The following is a 24,982-nucleotide window of genomic DNA, read 5'->3' as shown; positions in this document are numbered from 1 at the left end:
TGCTACTGTCTGCCTTTGCCCCTCCCCAGCCTCTTCCTCACTCTGAGTATCTTCACCATCTCGTCCCACTGCCCCTGAACCATCTACCTCTAGACCTCTCTCACCATTTGTCTCTGTTCCATCAGTACCTTATTAAAGTGTGATTGTATTATGGCCAGCTCCACTTCTCACTGCTATGGTGGACTTTGCTGGTAAGTACTCAAAGAAGGGCGTGTGTCTGCCCCATTTTTATAATTTTATATAGTAACTATAAATTTACTAACAAAATGCAAAGCAATGTCATAAGAATCTGTGTCTACAGCATTGCCAAAGTCGTCGTCTGTGAAACATCCCAAAAAGAATTTCCACCAGGAGCAAGAATTCAAAGCTGTTGTAATTCTTCCTGACTGAGAGGGCCAGTTTCTGTCCCTATCTTGTCTGTAAGCAACAGGAGGTATTCTATAGGAAGGAGAGGTGATTACACTGGCTGTCCTGGAAGGATGACCCATCTACCATGTATATTGGGACCCAACTCTTGTCAGGCCAGTGTGTCCCTAATTGCCCCTTGGATAATGTACAGGTAGCGTTCACAAAAACTCAAGATCACAGATGCTGAAGTGGAAGAGACATCAGAAGCCGTCTAATCCATCTTCCCCTTTTTACAAACTGAGGCCCAGAGCAGTTAGAAACTCATCCAAGGTCACCCAGGTAGTAAATACAAGGATAAGAGTCCACTGAGTCAGCCAGTCAGGCCAATTGACCTTCCTTAAAGTGTTCAGTTGTATGTCCCAAAGACTAAGGGTGGGAAAGTTCTTGAGGAATTCAAATGTCTTTGAAAGCATTGGATGTACTGCAGTATCATTTGAACCATGTTCATAGTGGTTGGGACAAGTTGATCCACTTCATGGTCATGGGTAAAAGATGAGCTTATTGAGTATGTAATAATTTAGTGGTGGAAGCCTCAGGTGAAACCTCTGAGAAGGAATCAGGAAAGGGCAGGGAATGCAGAGGGAAGAAGTATCTCAGCCTGGGTCTATTCCCTCACCACCACACCCACTTGACTAGAGGAAGATCTTGTGAACTTTGAAGGATCAGCTCATTTAGTCTTTTTCACTGATACCCTAATATTGTCCCTGGGTTATAATTGGCCTATGGCAGTGTCCAAAACAGGAGATGAAAATAGACTGGAATTCTTAAGAAAAGGCAGATTTGAAGCAGAAAAGAAGCCCAGCAGAAAACTATACCATACCTAATGGGAGCTCCCTGCAAACCCACACTCCCACACAAGATAGAAAAGGACTTCCTATAAACTAGATCTGGGAGTTATCTGTTTGCCACATAGGCTCTAATCTCGAGAGCTGGAAAAAAATAGCCCTAGGGTTTTATACTACTTGAGTATCAGAGATCAGATTTGAACCCACATCTTCTCATAATCTTGGTAGGCTAATGGAATGGCCTTTCCCTTGTAGCACAGAGGCTGTTACTGATCATACCTCCCCTGTTCTCCAAATAGCCACACCCACAAACTTTCAGACCATTGGAATAGCCAACAGCTCATCATTTTCTTAAATTCCATGTTTATACTAACAACACATTCTAAAGTGCTAGTTTCAAACACACAACTACCTACAAAGCCAATAGACATACACGCGCACACATAAACACACAAACAGCTATAAAGAAGAGGATAAACTAGATCTGGGTTTTAACTTCCAACTCCCCATTTTCTGAAAGGTGGAAGAAAGCCATTGATGGATTTGCTGATTTGTTTATTTATTGGTTTGAAAAACACTATTTTTACAAGAATCAGGATGTTGGAAGAGACAGGCAAGAGTCCCTCATGATCAAGCTCTGGCTGTCTACCCAACTGGGTTTGGCCCTAACACAGCTTGCTCAGTTCTGCCACGGTACATCCAGTCTGGCAGCAGAAAGTGGCCAGGTCAACCACCGGAGCCTGCCTCTTTTGCTGCCCAGTTCCCACTGGTTGGTGCTTTTGCATGATGATTTCATCTTCAAGGGAATCAAGATAGAGGAGGCTGTGGTCTATGACATCATCAGGAGCTCCATTTTTGTTTGGTACCTCAAAGTACTTTTTCCCCTCCACTGTGTGAAAGTAAAAAAGAAAACACACACACACATATGACTACATTAGTGGGAGGATGGGGGAGTCAGACATTTCACGTCAGGAAAGTGGGAAATTAACATCTATCATTGGAGTGGCCTTCACTGTTGGGTATCTGGTTGGAACTCAAATGAATTTTAGTGGATAAAATAGGTAAAACTGTAGGAACACAGATTCAGAGCAGAAATGGACCCAAGGAACCATTCCCTAAGTCAAATCCCCTTATTTTGTTGAGCACTGGAAGAGCCTTTAGAGACCAGCAGGTCCAGCCCCTTTATTCTACAGAAGGAGATGGCAAGTGAATTACCCAAGGTCCCAGGGTCAAGATTCCAATCCAGGGGCAGCTAGGTGGCGCAGTGGATAAAGCACCAGCCCTGGATTCAGGAGTACCTGAGTTTAAATCCGGCCTCAGACACTTAACACTTACTAGCTGTGTGACCCTGGGCAAGTCACTTAACCCCCATTGCCCCGCAAAAAAAAAAAAAAAAAAAAAAAAAGATTCCAATCCAGGTCTTTGAACTCTATCTACAAGGCTTATTCCCACTGCACTATTCACACAAGCATTTATTACATGACAAACCCCTCCCCCAAATTAAAAAAAGCATACTATTTCATCCCACAAAAGTAGGTTAAAGTGTAGAAAGTATTTGATTGGAATTTCAATCTCTAAATTAAAAAATAACATATTTGTGAGTGTTATTTTTTAAAATAACACAATTTTTTAAAAATAAATTAGGTGGTGTTGTGCATTGAGTACTGAGTCTGGAGTGAGGAAGAGCTAAGTTCAAATCTGACCTCAGACATTTACTAGCTGTGTCAGCATGGCAAGTCAGTTTCCTCATCTACCACATCTCAAAGTAGCCCACCACTCCTTGGGATGCATCATCAAGTCTAAATTGTTGCTTTGGAACCTATACCCACTGTTCCAGCTTCTGTCTTCTGGGGCCAAGTAGAATGAGTCTAATCCCTCAGGCTACAATGTCCCTTCCAGGTCTCCTTTTCTTCAGGCTAGACATTCCCAGTTTCTTCAACCTAACCCCATATGGGCCCAAGGTCCTCTACATTGCTGCTTGTGCTACTTGACAAGTTTCTAAGTGTTAAAATTACCCTTACCAGGCCTTCTATAAACAAGATCAGTCTACTTACCTCCACCTTCAAGAGCTCCCTGCAGGTCCCTTTTCCAACGAGAGCTGCCACAAGTGTAGACAATAGCCCTAATGAAATCTCGCCCACAGACCTTCAGCACCTCCTTGCCTCTCACCCCAGAGATGGCTACCAGGGCTGACAATAAGAAGAAAGCCCAAACAGAACCCTTCATGGTGCTGATGGATGAAAAAGAAGCCAAAGAGGGAACTGTGAAGGCAGCAAAAACAGGGTCTGAGGGGATCCTGGTCCTCAAGGCTGATTTATACTGGAGGACCCATCCTGCTATTGGATAGAAGCTCACCTTACAATGTTTGCTGAATACACATCAGGTTGTTTAATGGGTTTTATGGCTCTGGGTTTGGGCCACCAGTAAATGCCATTCTTTATTTACTGCCAACTATTTCCGACTAAGGTCTCCAGCGATGATCTTGGGACTAGAGATCACAATGACTCCCAAATTACAAAGTGATGTGAATTAAACAAAGCACATTTTACAAAGGTCACTCTGCCTACGGGACTTGAAAAGGGCCTGTCTCAACCCAAGCAAACAGAGTGGGGGGAAAAGGAGCGAATCTAAATGCCAAACAACCAACAACCAAAGTGAAAACTAGGGAAGAGAAATATAGAAAAAATTAAGCTTCCCCTTTCAGAGTGAGAAACTTTAGAGCCAAAGGTACCCTCAGAAGTCAAGGGGCTCAGCTCACAAAGAATTAGGGATCTGGGGCTAACTCGAAATCACAACTTCAACCTCAACTGAGAAAGCAAACTGTCCTGTCTCAGTCAAAATTCTTCCAGGATTCCCTTACGCACATAGGGTCAACTGAATTTCTGTAGAACATTTCTGGAAGTTTCTCCACCACACATGGTTTATCAAGGGATCTCTTTACACATAATGTGATTCCATTGAAAATCCAGGAGAAGAAATTTCCTTTGGACCCTTGTCGACTTGGGCACCTAAAATTTTCCTAATGGATCCTCAACAAAGCCCTGACCAAACCAAATGGACTTCTAAACTGACCCAGTGATAGAATAAACAGGCTTAATTTCAAAAGACAGAAAATAAAGTCAGATGAGTTTTAGAAACATGGGGTTAGGGACTAATTGCAGGGGGTTGATTGGAATAAGTCCCTCCAAGACCAGATAAGGTCTCTGTGGCTATGCTTGAAGGCTTGAATGGACTGGGGCAGTGTGCTATCTTCCTCACTTTAAGGTCTCCCTCTGCTCTGGACCCAAGTATTTGGTCAGAATGAATTCAATTCCAGGACAAGGAGGCCCTGACCTTCTAAGAAAAGGTTTAGATTCCCTTTTCTCACATTCTTCAGCTCATTAAAATCCAACATGGTGCCCTGGATTTGGATTTCCTTACATGTTAGTTTTAGGTTCCCATCTAGAGCTCTCCAAAAGGGAGGAGTAGAAAGGCACTCTGTGGCCAGGTCCTAGATCTTATCAATCAGTAGTTATTATCTGGACCAGTGCTATGGATGGATAATTCAGGAGCCCAGAGGGGAAAAGCAGGAGGAGAGGGTGTTGGATTCCATTACAGGCAGTTAGGTAGCAAAGTAGTTAGAGCACCAGCACATTAATGTCCTGCATTCATGACTCTCCACTGGGACTATTATTGTTATCATCAATACGACTGTTATCATTATTTTTATCTTTCTCCTTTACCCTTAGCATAGTCTACTTTCTAGGACTCTTCTTGTATACAATTAGCTCCCACCTAACCCATGACCACCAGACTGTCCTGAGTCGGGGACTTGTGTGTAAAGTGGATTTTATGTTTTTGTGCCCCAGATCCTGACACATAGTAGGCATGTATGGGATAGATGTGAAAGTGAAATGGATTGCATTCCTACAGGTTCTGACAGCAATGATGTCCCATCCCCCTACACAGCCACAGTCACTGTCTTTTCTAGCCTAACTGTCCCAGGTCCTTCAATGGCTCCTTAATCACATGAACTCAAGGCTCACATCCATCATCCTGGTTGTCCTCCTCTGGACAGGCTTCAGATTCTCAATGTCCTGAAGTCTCCAGAACTGAACACAGTACTCCAGAGGAGGGCAGAGTATGGAGGGGCTATCATCTCCTTGTTCCTGCAAGCTAGGACTCTTCTTTAATGCAGTCCAAAATCTTATTAGCTTTTTTGACTGCCATATCAGCACTATATGCTTCTATTGAGCTTACAATCCACTAAAATCCCCAGATAGTTGTCTGGGCTATTTTTTAAAAATTGTATGTGAGCTGCCCATCCATTTATCTCTTTTCCTTCCACCCAAATGTGGCATTGCCTAAATCTTGTAAAATATTTTAAAATCCCTCTGATCTCTCCTTCATTGCTGGGGGACAATGATCTGTCTGGAGGTGATGATTCCCTGAGCTAGGTCAGGCCACCTTGTAAACGTGTCAGAAGTTCTCAACCACTAGTACAATGCATCTTCCACTGGTGCCTCTTTAGGAGCCACCCGAGACTTAGGCACATGTCATATCAGGAGACCGAGTCTTGCTAGCTCCATCACTTGTCATAATGGGGTGGTGGGGAGAGATAAGGAGGAGGGAGATTCTGGTCATTATTGGGGCTTGGACCAGTTGGCAGGAATCCTGGATCAATCACTGTTTCACCTCTGCGCCAACTTGCCATATTCCTCCTTCACTCTGTGATGTGAACTGAAGCTTATGGACAGACCAAACCAGAGGACGGCTGTTCAGTTGATATCCTGTAGTGACATGGATTATGTTCTTCCAGATTTAGGTCTGGAAAGATAAACTGATCTTGGATTGTTTTATTTGGCCTTGTTTTGATCAGAGATAAGGATTAGTCCAGAATTGTCGATTCACAAGGTGTAATGGATAGAGCACAGGGCTTGGAGTTGGGAAGATCTGAGTTCAAATTCCTTTCTCAGATGCTTTCTAGCTGTGTGACCTCGGGTTAGTCACTACCTTTTTCAGCCCCAGTTTCTGCATCTGTGAAATGGGTGTAATGATAACATTTGACTGGGTTGTGGTAAAGATCAAATAAGAGAACATATGTATTCTGCACACTTTAAAAGCCCAACATAAATGCTAATTATCAGTAGACAAAGTTTTTGTTTGTTTTTTTTTTAATGGGCCTATGGTCAACTAGTTGCAACTTGCCCCTTTTAAGAGAGGAAGAGCATGTAGCATTTGAAAAAGTTCTACCTGGTATAGTAGAAAGAGAGCTGCTCTTGGAGTGAGGAAGACCTGGGCTCAGGTCCTATTTCTGATACATGCTGGCTGGATGGTCCAGGAAAGTCACTACCTTTCATAGGCAATTCTCTAAGACTGAGTTGTGGGAAAAGGGCTGGCCCACATTGGTGGAAGGAGTTTCCTTACATGGGAGTTTCCTCCATTAACGACATCTCAGGTCCAGACTCGATTCCAGGAAAACTGGTTCAGTTCTGGAAGTACCAAGATCTGGCTAATACATTTGGATTCTAGGACACCATGGCCATGCTTCTCCATGCTTCCCTTCCATTTCCCCATTCCAATCACAGCCTGTGGCTTGCCTCCACAGTCGATACCCTTCCTCATCTACAACAGTCCAGTTTTTACACTGATTGCCTCTGAGAAGCCTGCCCACCAATCACGGTGCTTGTTTAGGGACACTCCAGCAAGGCAGCAAAACCTAAAGACTTTTGGGAAACTGACATCCATGGAATTTCTCCCAATGAGTGATGTGATCTTGGCCATGGGCATCATGGGAAATGAAGTCCCAAAGACTTTTTCCTCACCCATGCCGACTACAATACGTACTTCTACCATTGTGCCTTTAGTAGAGACTGCTAGAAATGTAAGGAAATGGACCAGTAGAGTGTTCTTTTAGACCAGAGTATTCCCTTAGTGAACAAAGAGATCATAATTATTGAGAGATATTAAAGATTAGAACAATCATGTCCATAAAAAATACAGTGAAACTTCTCCATACAAGGAGGACCAAATATATCAAGCTTTTATTAATTTACCAGCAGAATCATGTAAAAATCTGGCTTTTAAGATAATACAACAATCAAGTCAAGTCATTGCCTACATTGTTAAGAGATTTTTAAAAACACCTTATCCTAACAAAGCTCAAAAGCTACATTTTTGTGAGAGGTTCTGCTTGTTTAAAAGATGAGTCCAAAAGAAGATAATAGCACTAATAATTATTTGTGGCTGAAACAGCTGAGAACAATGGGAGAGAACAAGAGCTCTCAAGTTGCACTGAGTCTACACTTAATGGAACCCAACAATTCACAGGGAATTTACTGAATCCCCAGTATTTCCACTTGGTAAGTTGTTGTACAATTTTAAAAAATGCCCCAGGACCACATGAATGACAGGCGTGGTTAAAATCCAAAGTTCCAACAAAATAAAAAACAGTGCCATTTATAGAAGCTACCATAAACATTACACATGAATACCAAACACTGGATCTCGTGGGCAAGCTGGTGTCCCTGTTTCTGGTTTCCCAGGCTTGCTTGGGGGCCCATGATGCTCAGGTCATCACAGAGGTTACCTAGCGAGGTCCTAATCAGACCACAATCTGGAGAATTCCTGGAAAGCTGTGCCAATTCTAGGACTCCCTTAAAAAAGGGAAACCAAGGCCTACTGTGGACTAGCCAGGTTGTGCCCAAATGGAATCCTCTGAATCACCCTGAGAATGAACTCAGAATGTCACAGAGGTTTTCCAGCTCAGTACTGGTTCTACGGGATTCCTTCTGGACCTTCCCATCAGCACATTCCAAGCCCAGCCTCAGCCCTTAGGTGTGCTAGCGAGGGGATGCCCCCGCCTTTTATCTGTGCCAGGTGGGTTACAGTGAGCCCAGAATCTGTTAGTCTGGCATGTTCTAGAATAGCTTCTTCAAGTGATAAGTGAAACCTGTAATAAGCTACTGTCATGTAAACTAATCAAGAGTTAGAGCTTAGCCTATTCAAATAGAAAACTCCTATCCTGGTAAATGGAAAGATCCAGCGCTTGACCTATCTTTAAAGAATCAGAAAGAAACCTAATTCATAAGCATTTTGGAAAATAAAATAATCAGATTTTCATAAACACTAGCCTTTGGGACTTTTTACCCTGTTGATACACAGCAAAGTTTGGAATCTAAAAATAATTGTCATGTTATAAAAGCTAGGGTATTTTTCTTATAATTTGGGTTGTAGTTATACCAGCAGCTAATTGATAGGTAATTTCACTAACATCCTCTGGGAGTTTCCACACATAAAATGTACCATTTGATTTATGCTAAAATTAATTATAAAGTAAAAATATAGATAATATTCTGCCTAAGCCAAAATCAAAGAGTCAGTCTAAGGCACAAAATATAGCTTCTACTTTATATCAAAACCCAGTCTACTTTCTCTTTATAAAAAGTATCAGCATGAAAAATTACAAAACACTGTGTGCCTCAGGTCCAAGCAAAATGTCAATGGCATCCTCCTAGAAAGAGAAAACAAAGCACACAATTACAATGGTAGAAAAATCCAAGTAAAGTTGTTTCTAAAACATCGACAGGTAATGGAGTAGTGACATAAATGTGTATGTGTATATGCATATATATGTATACACACAGATATAAACAAAGGTATATATATATATGTTAGTCAACCAATGAGAATGGAAAATTTCAACTAGTCAAGGTTTTTTTAAATCACTTATGTTCACTTTCTACTATAAGCTAATTCTTTCCTATAAATGTTCCTTTTAGCAAAGCTTGATAAATAATTTTGCAAGAATTTCCCTCTTTGTAAAATTTGGTGTCGATGTCTTGAGCAAATCATGACCTTCTCTAGGCTTTAGTTTCTTAATTTGTAAAATTTATGGAGGAAGGGGAAGTAGTAAATAAAATACATGAGTACATGCTACACAAGATCCTTGAAAGTCTTTAATAAGAGAATATTATTCAGTCCTTTCAGTGGTGTCAGACTCTTTGAGACTTGATTTGGGTCCACATTTGAACTCAAGTCTTCCTAACTCTAGGCCCAGTGCTCTATCCACTGCACCGCCTAGCAGCCCCTAATAAGAGCACCCAATAAAGCTAATAGATTAGGGTTCCTTAACCTCTAGTTGGGCAATGCTAATGAGCCCAAAGAGACAGTTATCAAGCCTGCCAAATTATTTTCTGTAAAAACTTTGAATGAGTCATGATGTGCCTCTAGGGAATGGACATTTCATCAATAGATAAGCCAAGTGGAGAAATAGGAGGGAAAGGAAACATCTTTTGAGAACACTGGAATTTCTGTTGAGAATCTAAAATCATAAATTATATAAGTTTTCCGATTCTGAGTCATACCCGGCCACTATCTATGTAGATAGGCATGTTCTTCAATTCATACACGATAACTTGTCCTTCGCTATCTCCAATTAAAATACAGTCAGTATTTTTCGCAAAGAGGACGGTTGTAAATTTCACTCCTGGGTTAGCCACATTCACAATGATAGGGTCCAAACTGTAATAAAAAAATTCATTAATTAAATTAATTAATTAAGTGCTCACCTGGATTTACTCACACTGTCTCCTATTCCTGAAGTACCTTCCTCTTGCCACTCCCCCTTCACACCCCCATCTTTACCTATAACCATTCTTCAATGCCCTGCTAAAGTTCCCCCTTCTTCATTTAGCCTTTTTTCTGATGTTCCTGTCTGGAATTAACTTCCTCCTCCTCTGATCTTACAGTTCCTTATACTTAATATGCATACATATTGAAATTCATGTTATATTTATCAATGGACATACTTTTTTTTCCCCTTACAAAATGGTAAGATTCTTTAGGGAAGGGACTGTGCCTTCTCCAAGTACCCTTTATAATGCTCTGCACAGATCTGGGGTTGAAGAAAAGTTACTGGAATGAAGACCATATTTTTATAATATACAGATTGAGAACAGAGCTCTTTTCCATAATTTGGTGTTATCCATGCCAAAGGCCCCAAAGTGAGTTTGTTGTCCTGTCGTTACACTTGTCACTTTATTCTTCTATCACCTCCCAGCAGACTCCTCTTCCCCATCCCTTCTAATCTTTAGTCTGTCCAAAAGCTCCCATGGCAGCGCTCTACCTAAATCTACCCTTCCTCAAGTATCCACTATTACAAAATGATCCACCCTCCTCCAAAGTTAAGCAAAGTGGCTATTTTGGCAGTGTACTACCTGGGTTACACTACTACTGGAAAACCCACAGCTCTGACTATATGGACCTTTGTCGTAAAGGTGATGTCTCTGCTTTTTAGAATGTTGTCCAGATTTGCCAGAGCTTTCCTTCCAAGAAGCAAGTAACTGTCTTTTAATTTCATGGCTGGAGTCTCTGTCTGCAGTGATCTCTGAGCCCAAGAATAAACAATCTGACACTACTTCAATTTTTTCTCCCTCTATTTGCCAGGAAGTGATGGGACCAGTTGCCAAGATTTTAGGGTTTTTTATGTTAAGGCAACTTTTACACTCTCCTCTTTCACTCTGTTCAAGAAATTTCTTAATTCTTCTTCACTTTCTGCCATCAGAGTGGAATCATCTGCATATCTGGGATTGTTGATATTTCTCCCAGCAGCCTCTATTCTGGCTTTTGGTTTATCCAGCCTGGCACTTCACATGATGCCCTCTGCATAGAAGTGTTTTTACAGCCTTGTCATATTTTTTTCCAGTCTTAAATCATCTGGTTGTTCCATGTTCAGTTCTGTTTCTTGGCCCATGTACAGGTTCCTCATAAGACAAGAAACATGATCTAGTCCTCCCATCTCTTTGAAGACTTGTCACATTTTGTTGTGACCCACAGAGTCAAAGGCTTTGGTGTACTCAAAGGAATAGGAATAGGAATTTTCTGGAAATCCTTTGCTTTCTCCACGATCTAGCAAATATTGGAAAATTGGTCACTAGTTCCTCTGTCTCTTTGAAAACCAGCCTGCTCTTCTGGTAATTCTTGGTTCACATGTTGTTGAAGCCCAGCTTGCAGAATCTTAAGAAATATCCTGCTGGTGGATGAAATGAGTCCAATTGTTTGGTGATTTGAACATTCTTTGGCATTGCCCTTCTTTAGGACTGGGACATAAACTGATCTTTTCTAAACCAGGGCCACTGGTGAGTTTTCCAAATTTGCTGGCATTGAGTGCAGCACTTTAACCGCATCATCTTTTAGGATTTTAAATAGCATGGAGGGAATTCCATCAACTCTACAAGCCTTTTTGTTAGCAATGCTTCCTAAAGCCCACTTGACTTCATTCTATAGGATGTCTGGTTCTAGATCAGTAGCCACACCATCTTGGTTATTGATGATGCTAAGATCTTTCTTAAGTAGTTCTTTAGTATATTCTTGCCCTCTACCCCCTACACACATTCAGAATGACTTCAAAGGTAATGGTCCTATAGCTCAAACACAAAGCTATCTTATTAAGAAAACTGTTCCATGGTTCTAAGGAATTCTATTAGTACTGAAAACCTCCTCAAATCAAGAGAAACACAGTCACTTACATACTGCACTGGAGGTCCCAGATCTCCACTCTATGTTCATTGGCTGCTGCAAAAATGTAGGATGATTTTGGAGACCAGGCAATATCATAAATCACATGAGTGGTCGTGTAAAAACTCAAATACGGCTTAAAGTTGTCCTGTTGCCAGAGATTCACACCCCAGTCTGCAGAGCAGCTTAGGAATGCTTCATAGCAAAATGGGTTCCATGCTATCCTATAAACAGGACCCTAGAAATGAAACAAATTCAGTTCAATACTAACACAGGTAGTCCCCAACTTACGTGAGCTACTCAAATGGTCATCTGGGAATAGCCACTGGCCACAGGAATAGAAGGAAGGAGGAAGAGAAGGGAGGGAGGGAGGGAAGGGAGAGAGGTAGAAGGAAGGAAGGAAGGAAGGAAGGAAGGAAGGAAGGAAGGAAGGAAGGAAGGAAGGAAGGAAGGAAGGAAGGAAGGAAGGAAGGAAGGAAGGAAGGAAGGAAGGAAGGAGGGAAGGAAGGAAGGAAGGAAGGAAGAAGAGGAGGGAGGAAAGGAAGAGAAAAAGTAAGGAGAGAGAATCAAGTACTTGTTATCCTCCTCAACTCCTTGTGGAATAAAGAAGTGTGTGCAGAGACACCCAAGAGCGAAGCCAGAGAGGAGCCTAGTTCAGTAGCCTTTCCAAGCCCTGCCCACCTCCTTCCCATCTTCTACATCGGCTCACAAAGTGGTTCCCAGCAGAGCGGCCCAGGGAAGTGGACTCGGCCCTGCACTGGTGAAGACTGTGCTCAATTCACTTGCATAAAGGGAGGCAGAGGCTTACCCAGATGGCACATGGCCTTGTCAGAAAAGCCTCCTTGGACTCGAATGCCAGGTTCATTCTAACACGGGGACCTCAGAATCTTGCCTGGCATTCAAGAACCTTTCCAATCTGGCCCAACTTTGCCTCCCCAAGTCTGGGTTCCTCTTGTACTCTCTTGTTCCTTTTGTACTCTTCTTCAGATAAACACCTTGAGACTTCCTGTCTTTTCACAGCTCTGAGACCCTTTTCCTCGAGTCTGGAATGGCCCACTGGAATGCCACCTCATGTGCCCTCCCCGGCTCTTCTTCCTGACCCCGGGCCCAACTCTCTGCCCACTGCACCACCTCTCTGTGGCTAGACACAACCCTCTGGCTTTGACTTCACCATATCGCCACAAGCAGTCATGGACAGACAAGGAGAGGCAAGGACGCTGAGGTTCACCCAAAGGGCAATGGAGAGGAGCGTGGTGGGCATGGGCAAGCTGGGCCTCATCATGAATAAGGAATGACACCAGAGAAGTGGAGGAAGGGATTTCATCAGAGGAAGGGTGAGCAGGAAAGATGGATCGTCCAAGAGCAAGAGCAAGGGTAACCACCAGGCAGCCTGAGCGCTCCCTGGCCACCAAGCAATGCCAATGTGGCCAAAGGCAGGCAGGCCCCCGGTGTGCTGGGAGGAGCACCTGGGGTAGATCTCCAGGGGCACAAGGTGGCCACGTGTCTCCCAAGATGAATCGAGATCTCTGCTGTTGGTGGGTGTGCTATGAGGCAGAGGTCACAGAACATGGAGAAGACTGGGGCCCAGGGGCTCAGCCCTGGCCCAGACCCTAAAGCGGTCCCCTAAGCATGAAGTGAGGGAAGTGTGTGGTTATATTCGTGGGACTGGCTCCAAACAGGGAGACCTCCTTCCAGATTGTTCATCAGGCATCCCCGCCATTCTGATACAGACACCCCTTAACTCACCTTGTGACCTTTGTAGGTGTCCAGGTACTGTTCATTATACGAACAAGAGCATTTATGAATGTGACCCTCCTCTGTGCCAGCTAGATAGATGTTTGTGTCCTACAATGAGAAAGTGAAATAGATTCACCAGGGGTTCGTTATCCTTGACCCCTGACCACCAGAACCCAAGCTGAAAGAAGGCTAGACAGGCAGGCTGCATAGTCAAATTGACCAGCGATTCCCAATTCATCAATACTTCACGGGGTTATACAGGGAAGCAAGTTGGTCCTAACCCCTCTCTAACTTAGAGGCTGGTCTCTGAAAGTTGCTGTGCACAGCCTCCAAATGCACCGACCTCCAGTGCAAATATCAGCGAATCTCTCGGAACTGAGCAAGGCTTCTGACCAATACTGAGCACAGAATGGGGGGGGGGGCACCAGTAACACAATGACAAGATAGAAACGCCCTCAGACCTCAGGAAGCTTCCTTTCTATGCGTCCTCTGACAAGAGACGGGCTCCAAAGCCTTTGTGGCTCAGGAGGACCTTGTTCTTCTCTCACCTAACCCAGAACCATGTTTTCTGGACAGGTCCAATGCCGAAATTTGGTTTGCTCAACTACGCGTATTTGTTAAAATGGTTGTTGTATTTTTTATTCACTGGGGGGTTGGGGAGGGAGAGAAAATAGATTTTTGTTTTTTAAAAAATATGTTTAGATAATCCAGGATTGTCTTTATACCATAATGAGGCTTCAGAGTAGAACTTTAATGGAAGAAACTAAAAATACCACTGAAAACAGTCAACTTCACCATTAAAAAAAGAATGCATCTTTCTTGGTCTCAATGACCACTTATCAATGCTAGCTCTCCAGTCTCCTCTCCTAGTTGTGATGACACATTAAACAGGTTTGGTTTTCTCCATAACTGTAGTCATTGTGGGCATAGGGTTTTGAGGGTTATTTTTCCTATATTCCTAGAAAGTCTTCATATTTATCATTACTCAAGCAAGCTATTATTCCCCTTGATAGCCTGCATTCCCTCTAGGCATTGTGCAATCCCTGGCCATATACTTTGTTTCAAGTTCTTTGCTAATACAGATAGCACAATTACAAGCCTCTTGGTGCAGAGGGTCCATCTTCTGCTTCTTCTGAAGGATTTCCCAGTGCTCCATCTCTAACAGAGGCATTAATTAAGACACGGTGGCTAAAAAGTGCTTATACAGAAATTAGAAACCATAGTTTTAAAAAGTCAAAGATCTGGATCCGAGACAGGTTATGTCTAGTATTAAATGAGATCAAAGATCACCAAGGCCAGAAGAAAGGGGAGAAATCTGCCTATTCGTGCTAATCTATATCAGGTCTGAATCAGTGGCAGAGAAAAATTAAGGGTCACAGCCTTCACAGGTAATACTGATATCCCTATTAAATCGACTCTTGGTTTCCTAGCTATAGATGGATACAGCACAACCCACTCAAGTGTGACTTCCCAAATGATAGCAGTAAAATTTTAATATAGCAGTCTATCCTTAAATAGACAGACATCTATGTAGTGTAAATATTTGTTCTTAGTGAACATGCCTACAAATAAAAGCTAAAAGTGGTCCGTCCAGTATGGGTGGGTATTGTGCACACTACCTTGATTTATCTTAATAATTCTAATTATACACACACACATTTTGAAATCCCCAAACATAAAATACCATAAGTTCATGCTTAATTTAATTAAAAAGATAAAACACAAAGTACATGCAACTTAGACTGCTGATTTTACGGTGAGAACATTCTCTTATTAGGAAAAGCATATATTGAAGATAGTTTACATCCTATGTTCATTCATAGAAACTGAATTTTCCCTGATACCAAAAATACTTTTTCAAGACTTCAAAAAAATCTGTGAGTTGGTAACCCTTCCACCCTTTAGAAAACAATTTCTTGAGTTGCTGTGACCAACTCCAGTCATCCGATAACTTGGCTCATTGCACGTGCCTCTACCACATACTGACTGTGACCCTGGGCAAATCACTCAAACCTCTTGGTGTTCTGGGCATGTCTAAGACCAGAAGAATGGGATCATTATGAGGATCACAGATCAAGAGTTGGAAGGCATGATTGTAATGTATAACCTATATTAGATTGAGAGCTGGCATTGGGAGGAGCAAGGGTAGGGAGGGCGGGAAAGAAATTTGGAACTCAAAATCTTACAAAAGTGAATGTTGAAAACTATCTTTACATGTCATTTGGAAAAAATATAGGTCTGATAAAATGAAAAAAGAGAGTTAAAAGGACCTCAGAGGATCATCTAGATGAGGAAACTGGGACCCTAGGAGATGAATTGACTTGCTCAAGGTGGAAGAGACATGATTGTTGAAGATGAGTTAGGGATAACAGGCTCATCTTTAGAGAGAGAGGGAGAGAGAGAGAGAAAGAGAGAGAGAGAGAGAGAGAGAGAGAGAGAGAGAGAGAGAGAGAGAGAGAGGGAGGGAGGGAGAGAAAGGCAGTGACATTCATTATTCATTATCTACTCCTTTCACTTGTCTCTGGTCTATACTCGACATGAGTTTATGAAGTTATCCTGGGTTTTGTAGTCTTCAACTTTGACTAAAGTCTAGCCAATCATTATAGTGTGATTTTGTTGGTACTAAGCAGCACATGTTAATGTGATGGTACAAAAAAGCCAAGAAAGGAGATTACAGAACCCTTCCTTTACTACAAAGAAGAAAGGAAGAAGAGGAACCTATTTGGGTCTTTGGGTACTTCATCCACCTGAATCTTGTAAATGATTTTGTTAATTACGCGGCCAACATTGTTACTGACAAAGATATTCTTTCATTCTTCAAATCATTTCATATTTAACTGCAAATTTCTATGAAAATAGATTGAGGAATCCTACCCTAGGGTGAAAAGCAAAACACATTCCAGGAGCCTGCCGAGATATCAATGCTTCACCTTTCTTCTCTCTCTCATTTTGCTTTTTTTGCTTTTCATTTGTTGTTCTTTTCAATTTCATCAAATCTTTATTTAAGAAAAAACATAAAGTTAAGAAAGCAGATGCAAAAGAATAATACATATGCTCATGACTATAGACATGAAGACATTAAATAGCAAAAAAAAAAAAAAGAAAGGAAAAACAACTCAGGTTAAAGCACTGACATGGTCTTGGGTTGAATTAAGAGGAACACAGGTTCCAGGAATCGTTCCACTTTATCCTGCCCTTGTCAGACCTCATCTGCATTACTGTGTTCAATTATGGGAGGTATGGCTTAATGATAAACTGGAGAACATCCGGAGGTAGCAACCAGGATGGTGAAGGGTTCTTGACGTGACATGAAGGGTCTAGAAGAGGATCTGTTGAAGACATTAGGTGTGTGAGGCCTAGAGAAGAAAAGACTCAACCAGGGCATGAGAGCTGTCCAATATCTGAAGGGCTGACATGGGGTAAAGGGATGAAGTCCCCCCGGGAGCTGAATGGAAGCCGAGTGGAAGTTTAATAGAAGTTCCTTTAAACCCAATAATCTGAATTGTCAAATGGGCTGCATCTGGAGGTGGTGGGCTCCCCTTCTTTGGAGAGCTTCAAGCAGAGGACAAACAACTGGCTCACTGGACATGTTTTAGTGAGGATTCATTTCGTCTATGGGTTGGCCCAGATGGTCCAAGGTCTCTTCCGGGAGCCTATAACCATTCTGGGGATACATTAGGCACACGGCTCTCGGGATCTTTTCAACCAACCAACCAATAAATAATTTACCCCAAAGTGCACAGTTACATGCTGAAAGTCATAAACACCCTTTTGTGTGGTTGCTTAGCCTAGTTTCCAGGAAGTGTGCTCGGTGGTTTGTGTGTGTTTATGTTTATAATGTGTTACAATCCATCAATAAAAATGTAAAAAAATTACAGGAAAATGGCAGTTACTCTGTCAAGGACTGAAATATCACGCCTGTGCTTAGGTCACACTAACATATAATCATCGTTTTTAACAAGCGGCTAAGTTTAAATAGCGGTAGTAAGTTTCAATGAACCACATCTGGGTGCTTCATAAAAGAGATCTCAGTGCCAATTGCAGTCATTTTGAGCTCAGTCTACAGACTAGTAATTTTGAGCTCAGTCTATGTAAAAACAATGAAATTCCTTTTACCATGACAAATCAATCCTTTCTGTATAATCCACTTGGAGATTCTTCCATCAGCCCCTACGGTGACGAGTATTTCCCTTTTTTCTTCACCTGCTGCCCCTTTGTCCTGCTCTACCCATTGGATTTGCCAAACTGGTCCAATGTGCTTATGAATAGATTCACTGAAAGAAAAGAAAAGACCAAATTTAAAATGCTTATAGCAGTGCTAAGTTACGCTGGGAGGCGGGTGGCTAATGCAGCAATCTGGAGAATAACATCCCGCTTAAATCATAAGGTAATATTTTACAGAAAAATATTGTGAAGCTTAGGAATAGTGGCTACATTGTAACATTCATCCCAGACCATTCTTCTCTACTTTCTTCACCTTCTACTTTGAATGTGGACATAATTCAGGGAGCCATGATTTTATCAGGGGCAATGGGCCATGAGGTCTCCTATCAAGGCAGATTGCAGCCCCTCCTTAGTGGGTCTTCATGGGTTAGTATGGCCATTTTTCAAAGGAACCATCGCCTAGTTTGGGGGGTGATAAATCTCTCTGAACTTAACCGACTGACTTAGTCTAATCCTAAAAGATCACTCACTGCACAGGTGCCTTTCTCTGATCAGTCAATTTCTCCTAGACTGTCCATTTTTAAGGACAGGGACCCAGCCAGCTAAGTGTATGTCTTCCCTCCTCTCTGAGCGCTGCTCCTGCCTCTCCAGCCTTCTCTCTACTGCTCCCTGACCCTCTCCCTTCTCTCCTTACCCTTTCAGCTCCCTTGCATGTGTGGCATTTCCCCATTAGAACACAAGTTCCTTAAGGGGGAGTCGTCTTTCTTCTTTGCTTCTATCTGTATTCCCCACCTTTACCAAAATGCCTGGCACCTGCTTAATGCTTGTAAATGCAAAATCACCTCTAAGTCACTATGAGGCATCAGGAAAGAGCCTTCCAGAGGGTGAAATTTAATGAGTGACCACTACATGGTTAAAATAAACTTAATAATTTCCCACAAAAGGGGCAGAGCCAAGATGGCAGAGAGAAGCCAGAAAGCTGCTTGAGCTCTCCTTCGGTTCCCTCAAAAAGAACATTAAATCAAGTCTCTGGACGGATTCTGAAACTACAGAACCTGCAAAGAGACAGAGAGACACAGTCTTCCAACCAGAGATAATTTAGAAGACTTCAGGAAAGGTTGGTCTCACTCGGGCAAAAGGGAGACACAGCGCACCACAGCACAATGCAGTGTGTAGGGGGTCAGGGCAAGACAGCAGGAAGCTATAGGCCACAGCTGAGCAACTGAGGCCCCTGGATCCTGGCTCAACAAGCTGGTGGTGCAGCAGGCCAGTGGCAAAACCCACCAGCACCAGCCGAGAGGGCAGGCTGCCAGGTAGAGAGCCACCCACAGGAAAGGCACAACCAGACCTGGCCATCCCAGCATGCCGGGAGCAAACCCAGGGCGGTGAGAAATCCACAAGCCATAGAGGCCTCAGTGTAGAAAGCCAGTGACACAGCCCCTATACCCCAGCACAAGAAGCTTGAAACAGGGACCCTGGTGCCCCCAGAGCAGACCTCAACTTTAAAAAAATAAATAAATAAGCTGCAATATGAGTAAGAAACAAACAAAAAAAAAGAGCTCTTACAATTGAAAGCTTCTGTGTCAACAGGGAAGAGGCAAACAACCTCAGATGAGGACAATACTCTTAAATTGCCTACATGTGAAGCCTCAAGAGGGAAGATGAATTGTTCTCAATAACAAAAAGCCTTCTTGGAAGAGCTCAAAAAGGATTTAAAAATCAATTGAGAGAGGTAGAAAAAATGGGGAGAGAACTCAAAAAGGATTTTAAAAATCATTTGAGAGAGGGTGAAGAAAATGGGGAGAGAAATGAAAGCAACACAAGAAAATTATGAAAAAAGAATCAGCAGCTTGGAAAAGGAAGCACAAAGATTGACTGCAGAAAACAATTCCTTAAAAATTCATTTGGCCAAGTGGAAAGAAGTACATAATCTCACTGAAGAAAACAATGCCTTAAAAATTAAAATTGGACAGTTGAAAGATAATGACTCCATGAGACACCAGAAATAAGTCAAACAGAATCAAAAGAATGAAAAAATCGAAGAAAATGTCAAATACATCACTGGAAAGACAACTGACCTGGAAAAAAGATCCAGGAGAGATAATTGGAGAATTATTGAACTGTCTAAAAGTCATGATCATAATTTCCCACAAAAACAATCAAAAAAATGGACAAAACAAAGGATAAAATCCTACCTCAATACGCCAGGCTGCAACAAGGCAGAATCACAAGAATCAACAACTAAGAAGAGAAGATGCTTTATGTCACTTTCCAGACGTGTCAGAAATTCTCTCAAACTCGGTCCTGTTTTCTTCCCTTTTTTCTTCTTCATTACCATCGGGTTATAGTGAATGTACCCACAGATCTGGTGCTGCTTTTTCCCCCCGCCCCCACCTCACCATGCCACAATCTATTCTGCCATCCTCCAAGTGTGAAACACAGAGTTTGTTTCCAGTGTTTTACTACTGCAAATAGAACAGCTAGAAAGTCTATATTCAGAGGGGAGCATCTGGTTTTCTTATGTTTGTAGACGAGTTTTCACAATGGAATTACTGACTCAAAATTGTAGCCCATACCCAGTGCTCACAGACCCCTTTGTCTCTCCTCCTATACTAGCCTAGCCTGGCCAAAACGACTCCGTATTACTTCATGAATTTCCTCTTCAGGATTCTGTCTGATGCATTTTCTAGGTCTTTTTTGGAGATGTTTTTAGGGGCTGGAGTGAGGTGCTCACTGTATTTCTTCCAGAAGTTACTCCATCACCTTGGCTCCCTTCCTGAAATTACTTTTCATGATTCATCTGTAGTACTTCTTACTAAAATGTGTCCCCCAGGTAAACCAATCAGTCCTTCCACTCCTCCTCCTCTTGTATTCCAGGGTTTCTCATCACTTCATTCTTTCCTTCTACGTCCAATTCTGTTATACATAAAAATTAAAATTTTTGCACTTAAAAGTGTGTACAGATTCCTGGTTGGGGGATTCAGGTCGGACTTGACTCAGAACTTTGATCTCTAGGTCTGTCAAAGGCCTTTCAGACCCCTGGTATAATAAAACCACTGGCCAAATGCTGGTCAGTGTAGGCTCTGGGTTGGTGCTTAGTCAGTGAACTCATGTAGCTTCTGGACTGTCTAGTAAGATTCTAGGTGGGATCTCAAACGACACTTCGATCCACTTGTTCATAGAGTCAGGATTTTTCAGAGGGACCCTTCACAATATCGACACTATTTTCTCCAGATGCATTCAGATAAACAAGTTAATCAGGGCAGAAATTATTCCATCAAGTTCAAAAACATAATTTTCAGGTCACTCCACAATGCAGCCTTACCAGCCATCTAACTCAAGGGGACACTGACAACGTGGACGACACCCTTCTGCCTTTTATTTCTTTAACTTTGTGCTAAGAAAGTTTGTCAGAGTAAAATATAAAATATGCATTCCACATCTGAATGTCTCCATAACCCGAGCACATCCTGTATCTGGGATCCTAAATGCAACTCATATATGTATATGTATGTATGTATATGTATGTGTGTATACATATATATATATATATATATATATATATATATATATATATATATATATATAACCTATATCAGATTACCTGCTGTCCAGGGGAGGGGGGAGGGAGGGAGAAAAATCTGAAATTGGAAAGCTTGTATAAACAAAAGTTGAGAACTATATTTACATGTAACGGGGAAAAAATAAAATACTTTATTAATTTTTTTAAAAATCTGGGTAGAGCAAATTTTTCCTGCTGTACAAAGCAAGAGTGCACTCCCTCCCCCTGGGATCTCACCTGCTGTCCAGGACAGGGACACTATTGTTGTTCTGTACATTGTAGATGGCTATGGTACCGTTGTAGAATCCAACGGCTAGAAGGTTCGGGGACGCCATAGAGAAATCCACAGACGTCACCCCGTAGAGACTCGGATAAACACGTTCTGGCCACTGAGCAAGAGAACACAAGGCTGCAGTTAAGACAAGTATGTTCTCTCTATATAGTTTGGTTTTATATATATGTGTGTGTGTGTGTGTGTGTGTGTGTGTATATATATATATATATATGTGTGTGTGTATGTGTGTGTATATATATGTATGTGTATGTATACATATATAGTATGTGTGTATATGCATGTTTATGTGTGTATATGTATATATGTATGTGTATGTGTGTATGTATATGTGTATGTGTGTATGTGTATGTTTATGTATGTGTGTATGTATGTGTATGTGTGTATACATATATAGTATGTGTGTATGTGTATGTTTATATGTGTGTGTATATGTATATATGTATAGTATATATATAATTTAATGATAACTATTAGATGCTGTCATTTTAAAAATCACATTTTTTTTAAATTAAGAAAAACCTATTTTTCTTCTTCTCATCTCCCCACTCCATAAGAAAGAAAGAAGGAAATAGAGAAAAGGGAAAGAAAAATAAAGAGAAGGAGAAGGAAGGAAGGAAGGAAGGAAGGAAGGAAGGAAGGAAGGAAGGAAGGAAGGAAGGAAGGAAGGAAGGAAGGAAGGAAGGAAGGAAGGAAGGAAGGAAGGAAGGAAGGAAGGAAGGGAGGGAGGGAGGGAGGGAGGGAGGAAAAGAAAGAAAAGAGGAAGAAAGGAAGAGAAAGACAAAGAAAGATAAAAAGAAAGGATAATTCTCTATAACAAATGCAAATAGTCAAGCAAATCGAACCCCTTTCTGGGCCATGTTAAACAAAGGTGCCCTGAATCCATCACCGCTCTGTCGGTTGGTAGAGAGCATGAGTCATCACTGGCCCTCCAGTTCTTACCACTTTCAAAGGTGTTTTTTCGGTGGTGGTGTTAGTGTTTAAGTTGTTCTCCTAGTTCTGCTCATTCTTCTTCAAGTTATACCAAGTACTCAGAATGGTTTGTTTTTATAATATCAATGTTACAGAATGAATTCTACTTGTAGTTATACTCACTTCACACGAGTCTTCCCACATCTCTTTGAAATCATGGATTTCCTCATTCTTGTAGCACAAGAGGATTTCATTCTATTAGTTAGCCACAATTGGTCAAGCCATTCTATGTGTTTTTTCTAAAGTTCAGAAAATATCTTCTTCTGCCTGTTATCAATGGTATGTTTGGAATGAGGTATCCCATATTGGCCAGGGCTAAACTGGAAGGAATTGTGGCTCTTCCCTGACAAATCCCAGGATTTTTTTTTCACAAATTCATTAAGCTTCAAATCCTCACCTGAATGTGTCTTACTGCTAAGCAGCTGTATCAAAAGGGTAACTGAGTAAGGGCAGGAAGAGTAGAAAACACAACACCCAGAGCAACCCGGGCATAAAAGAAACAGGCCTTTCAATGGCTTCATTTGACTTCCACAATTGGCACAGATTAGGAGAAATAAACAATATATTTTGTGGGAAAAAAATGAGAAATGCATTGCAATTATTATGGATTCTATCCATGGAAAATTAATACAGGAAAGTCTGCATTTTAAATATCCTGGTGATAGGAATGATGTCAACTTTTAATAAAGCAAATCACAAATGCCCTTTTCTCCCCAGGTTTTACCACAGGATTCTTTAGTGACCAACAGCAGGCCAGTCCTCTCTTCTGCTCTCTAAAGCCGAACTGGCCATAGCCAACAGCCAACAGGTCCTGAAAACCAGAAAGAGAGGTTTAGAACTGAGACGCAGCTGGCACTGAAATCTGGACAAGTGCATTACTCTTTTACAGAATTATTTCATCCAAATGCATTGGCTAAAGCCATGGTATGCAAGACTTTTTTAGATGTCTTAAAGGTATAAGCATAACATAATTATTTATGGTATCAGCTGAAAAGCATTTAAGAAAAGTTGTAAGTCACTTAAAGGAACAGTCACAGAACATGCCTAGAACAGCTGGATATAAAAGTCATAGCCCTCCCCCTTCCCATGAGCACATGTAACTGTGCACACACACACTCTGACATTTGCATATTCAAACTCTCCATTTCATAATAAGGTTCATCATTTCCATTTGAAAATCTAAGAACTGAGTTTGAGCAGATTCAAAATGTGACTAGAGTCTTATTAAACATCAGAGATGGCACACACAAAAATGTTTCTTGCAACACAGATCCATATAAATTCTGTAGAAAGGAGACCTAATGGAAGTATTCCCATTTGTTTCATGGTTTTCAACACAGAGGATCAGTTTCTAATTGATAATAACCATAATAAAAGGTTCTGTGGGCATAAAGCACCTTATGTTGTGACTATTCTTTTAAAAAAAAAAAACAGCTGTTTGGGGGTGTGCCAGAGATTACTCTCTCCAAGGAGGGATGTCTGCCCACTGGTCCCTGGACTGTGGTCACCTTGGGGGACAGCTAATGATGACAATGGGCTACCCTGACACAAAACATTTTGGAGGCTTCTCTTCCGAAATAACCTTCTGAGGCATACAAGAAAAGTAACCTTTTTGCTTTAGAGGAAGTGTTTTTCATCTTTCTGTGTCAGGGTATATACCTTTTAGCAGCTGTCTAGGGAAATCTACGGTGGATCCCTTCTCAGAATCATGGTTTTAAAGGTATAAAATGTAATACAGAGGATGAGTACTATATAAATGTAGTTTACTATTAAAAATATGATGAGCAGGATACTATCAGAAAGACCTGGAGGGACCTGCATGAGCTGATGCAAAGTGAAATCGACTGTATACAAAAGAACAGTCATATTGTGAGATGATCTACTATGAATGACTCTGTTATTTTCAGCAATACAATGATCCAAGACAACTCCGAAGGTCTTATGAAAAATGCAATCTATCTACAGAAAGATAACTGATGGTATTTGAATACAGATTGAAACATAATTTTTTTTGTTAGTTACTTTATCGGAAACAAAAAAAAAAATGATGAGCAGGATGCTATCAGAAAAACCTGGAAAGACCTACATGAACTGATGCAGAGTGAAATGTACTGTATACAAAATAACAGCAATAGTGTCAGATGATGTGCTATGAATGACTTGGTTATTTTCAGCAATGCAATGATTCAAGATAAATCTGAAAGACTTATGAAAATTGTAATCCATCTACAGAGAAAGAACTGATGGTATCTGAAAACAGATTGAAGCATAATTTTTTGATAGTTCCTTTTGTTTTTGTTTTTATCTGTTTTCTTTCACAACCTGGCTAATGTTGAGATGTTTCGCATGACTACTCATGTATAATTTACATTGAATTGCTTGAGTTCTTGGGGTGGAGGGGTATAAGGAAGGAGGAAAGAAGAGAAATTGGAACACAAAGTGTTTAAAAATTGATGTCAAATTTTTTTACATGTAATTTGGAAAAATAAAATTATAAATAAATAAATTAAAAAATAATAGGGGGGGGCAGCTAGATGGCACAGTGGATAGAGCACCAGCCCTGGA

The 24,982-nt window shown here is 41.4% G+C and overlaps 2 protein-coding genes across 5 annotated transcripts in view; both read right to left on the bottom strand.

Moving 5' to 3' along the window:
* Window positions 1–1,858: 1,858 nt before the first annotated feature.
* On the bottom strand, window positions 1,859–3,419 carry INSL5 (insulin like 5). Its single transcript, XM_044000260.1, has 2 exons — window positions 3,248–3,419; window positions 1,859–2,082 (listed from the first exon to the last, which is right to left on the bottom strand). Exons 1-2 carry the CDS (start codon window positions 3,417–3,419, stop codon window positions 1,859–1,861), a joined length of 396 nt encoding a protein of 131 aa, XP_043856195.1.
* A 3,771-nt stretch (window positions 3,420–7,190) lies between these two features.
* The window catches only part of DNAI4 (dynein axonemal intermediate chain 4), a 68,477-nt gene continuing 50,685 nt past the window's right edge, over window positions 7,191–24,982 (bottom strand). For 3 of the 4 annotated variants that reach the window (XM_044003913.1, XM_044003911.1, XM_044003912.1), the window contains exons 10-17: window positions 23,142–23,228; window positions 21,391–21,542; window positions 17,544–17,701; window positions 16,302–16,423; window positions 13,437–13,535; window positions 11,702–11,928; window positions 9,539–9,695; window positions 7,191–8,685 (exon numbers count right to left, since the gene is read on the bottom strand). In XM_044003913.1, coding sequence (XP_043859848.1) covers window positions 8,635–8,685; window positions 9,539–9,695; window positions 11,702–11,928; window positions 13,437–13,535; window positions 16,302–16,423; window positions 17,544–17,701; window positions 21,391–21,542; window positions 23,142–23,228 — 1,053 coding nt within the window. In that variant the 3' untranslated portion in view covers window positions 7,191–8,634. Of the gene's footprint in view, window positions 8,686–9,538; window positions 9,696–11,701; window positions 11,929–13,436; window positions 13,536–16,301; window positions 16,424–16,552; window positions 16,757–17,543; window positions 17,702–21,390; window positions 21,543–23,141; window positions 23,229–24,982 lie in introns of those variants that run through there. The other variant, XM_044003914.1, reaches the window with a different exon arrangement.

The sequence above is a fragment of the Dromiciops gliroides genome, chromosome 4 (assembly GCF_019393635.1).
Source record: "Dromiciops gliroides isolate mDroGli1 chromosome 4, mDroGli1.pri, whole genome shotgun sequence".
NCBI lineage: Eukaryota > Metazoa > Chordata > Mammalia > Microbiotheria > Microbiotheriidae > Dromiciops > Dromiciops gliroides.
Note: the sequence above shows the minus strand (reverse complement) of the source record. Positions and strands in the feature narration are given on the sequence as shown.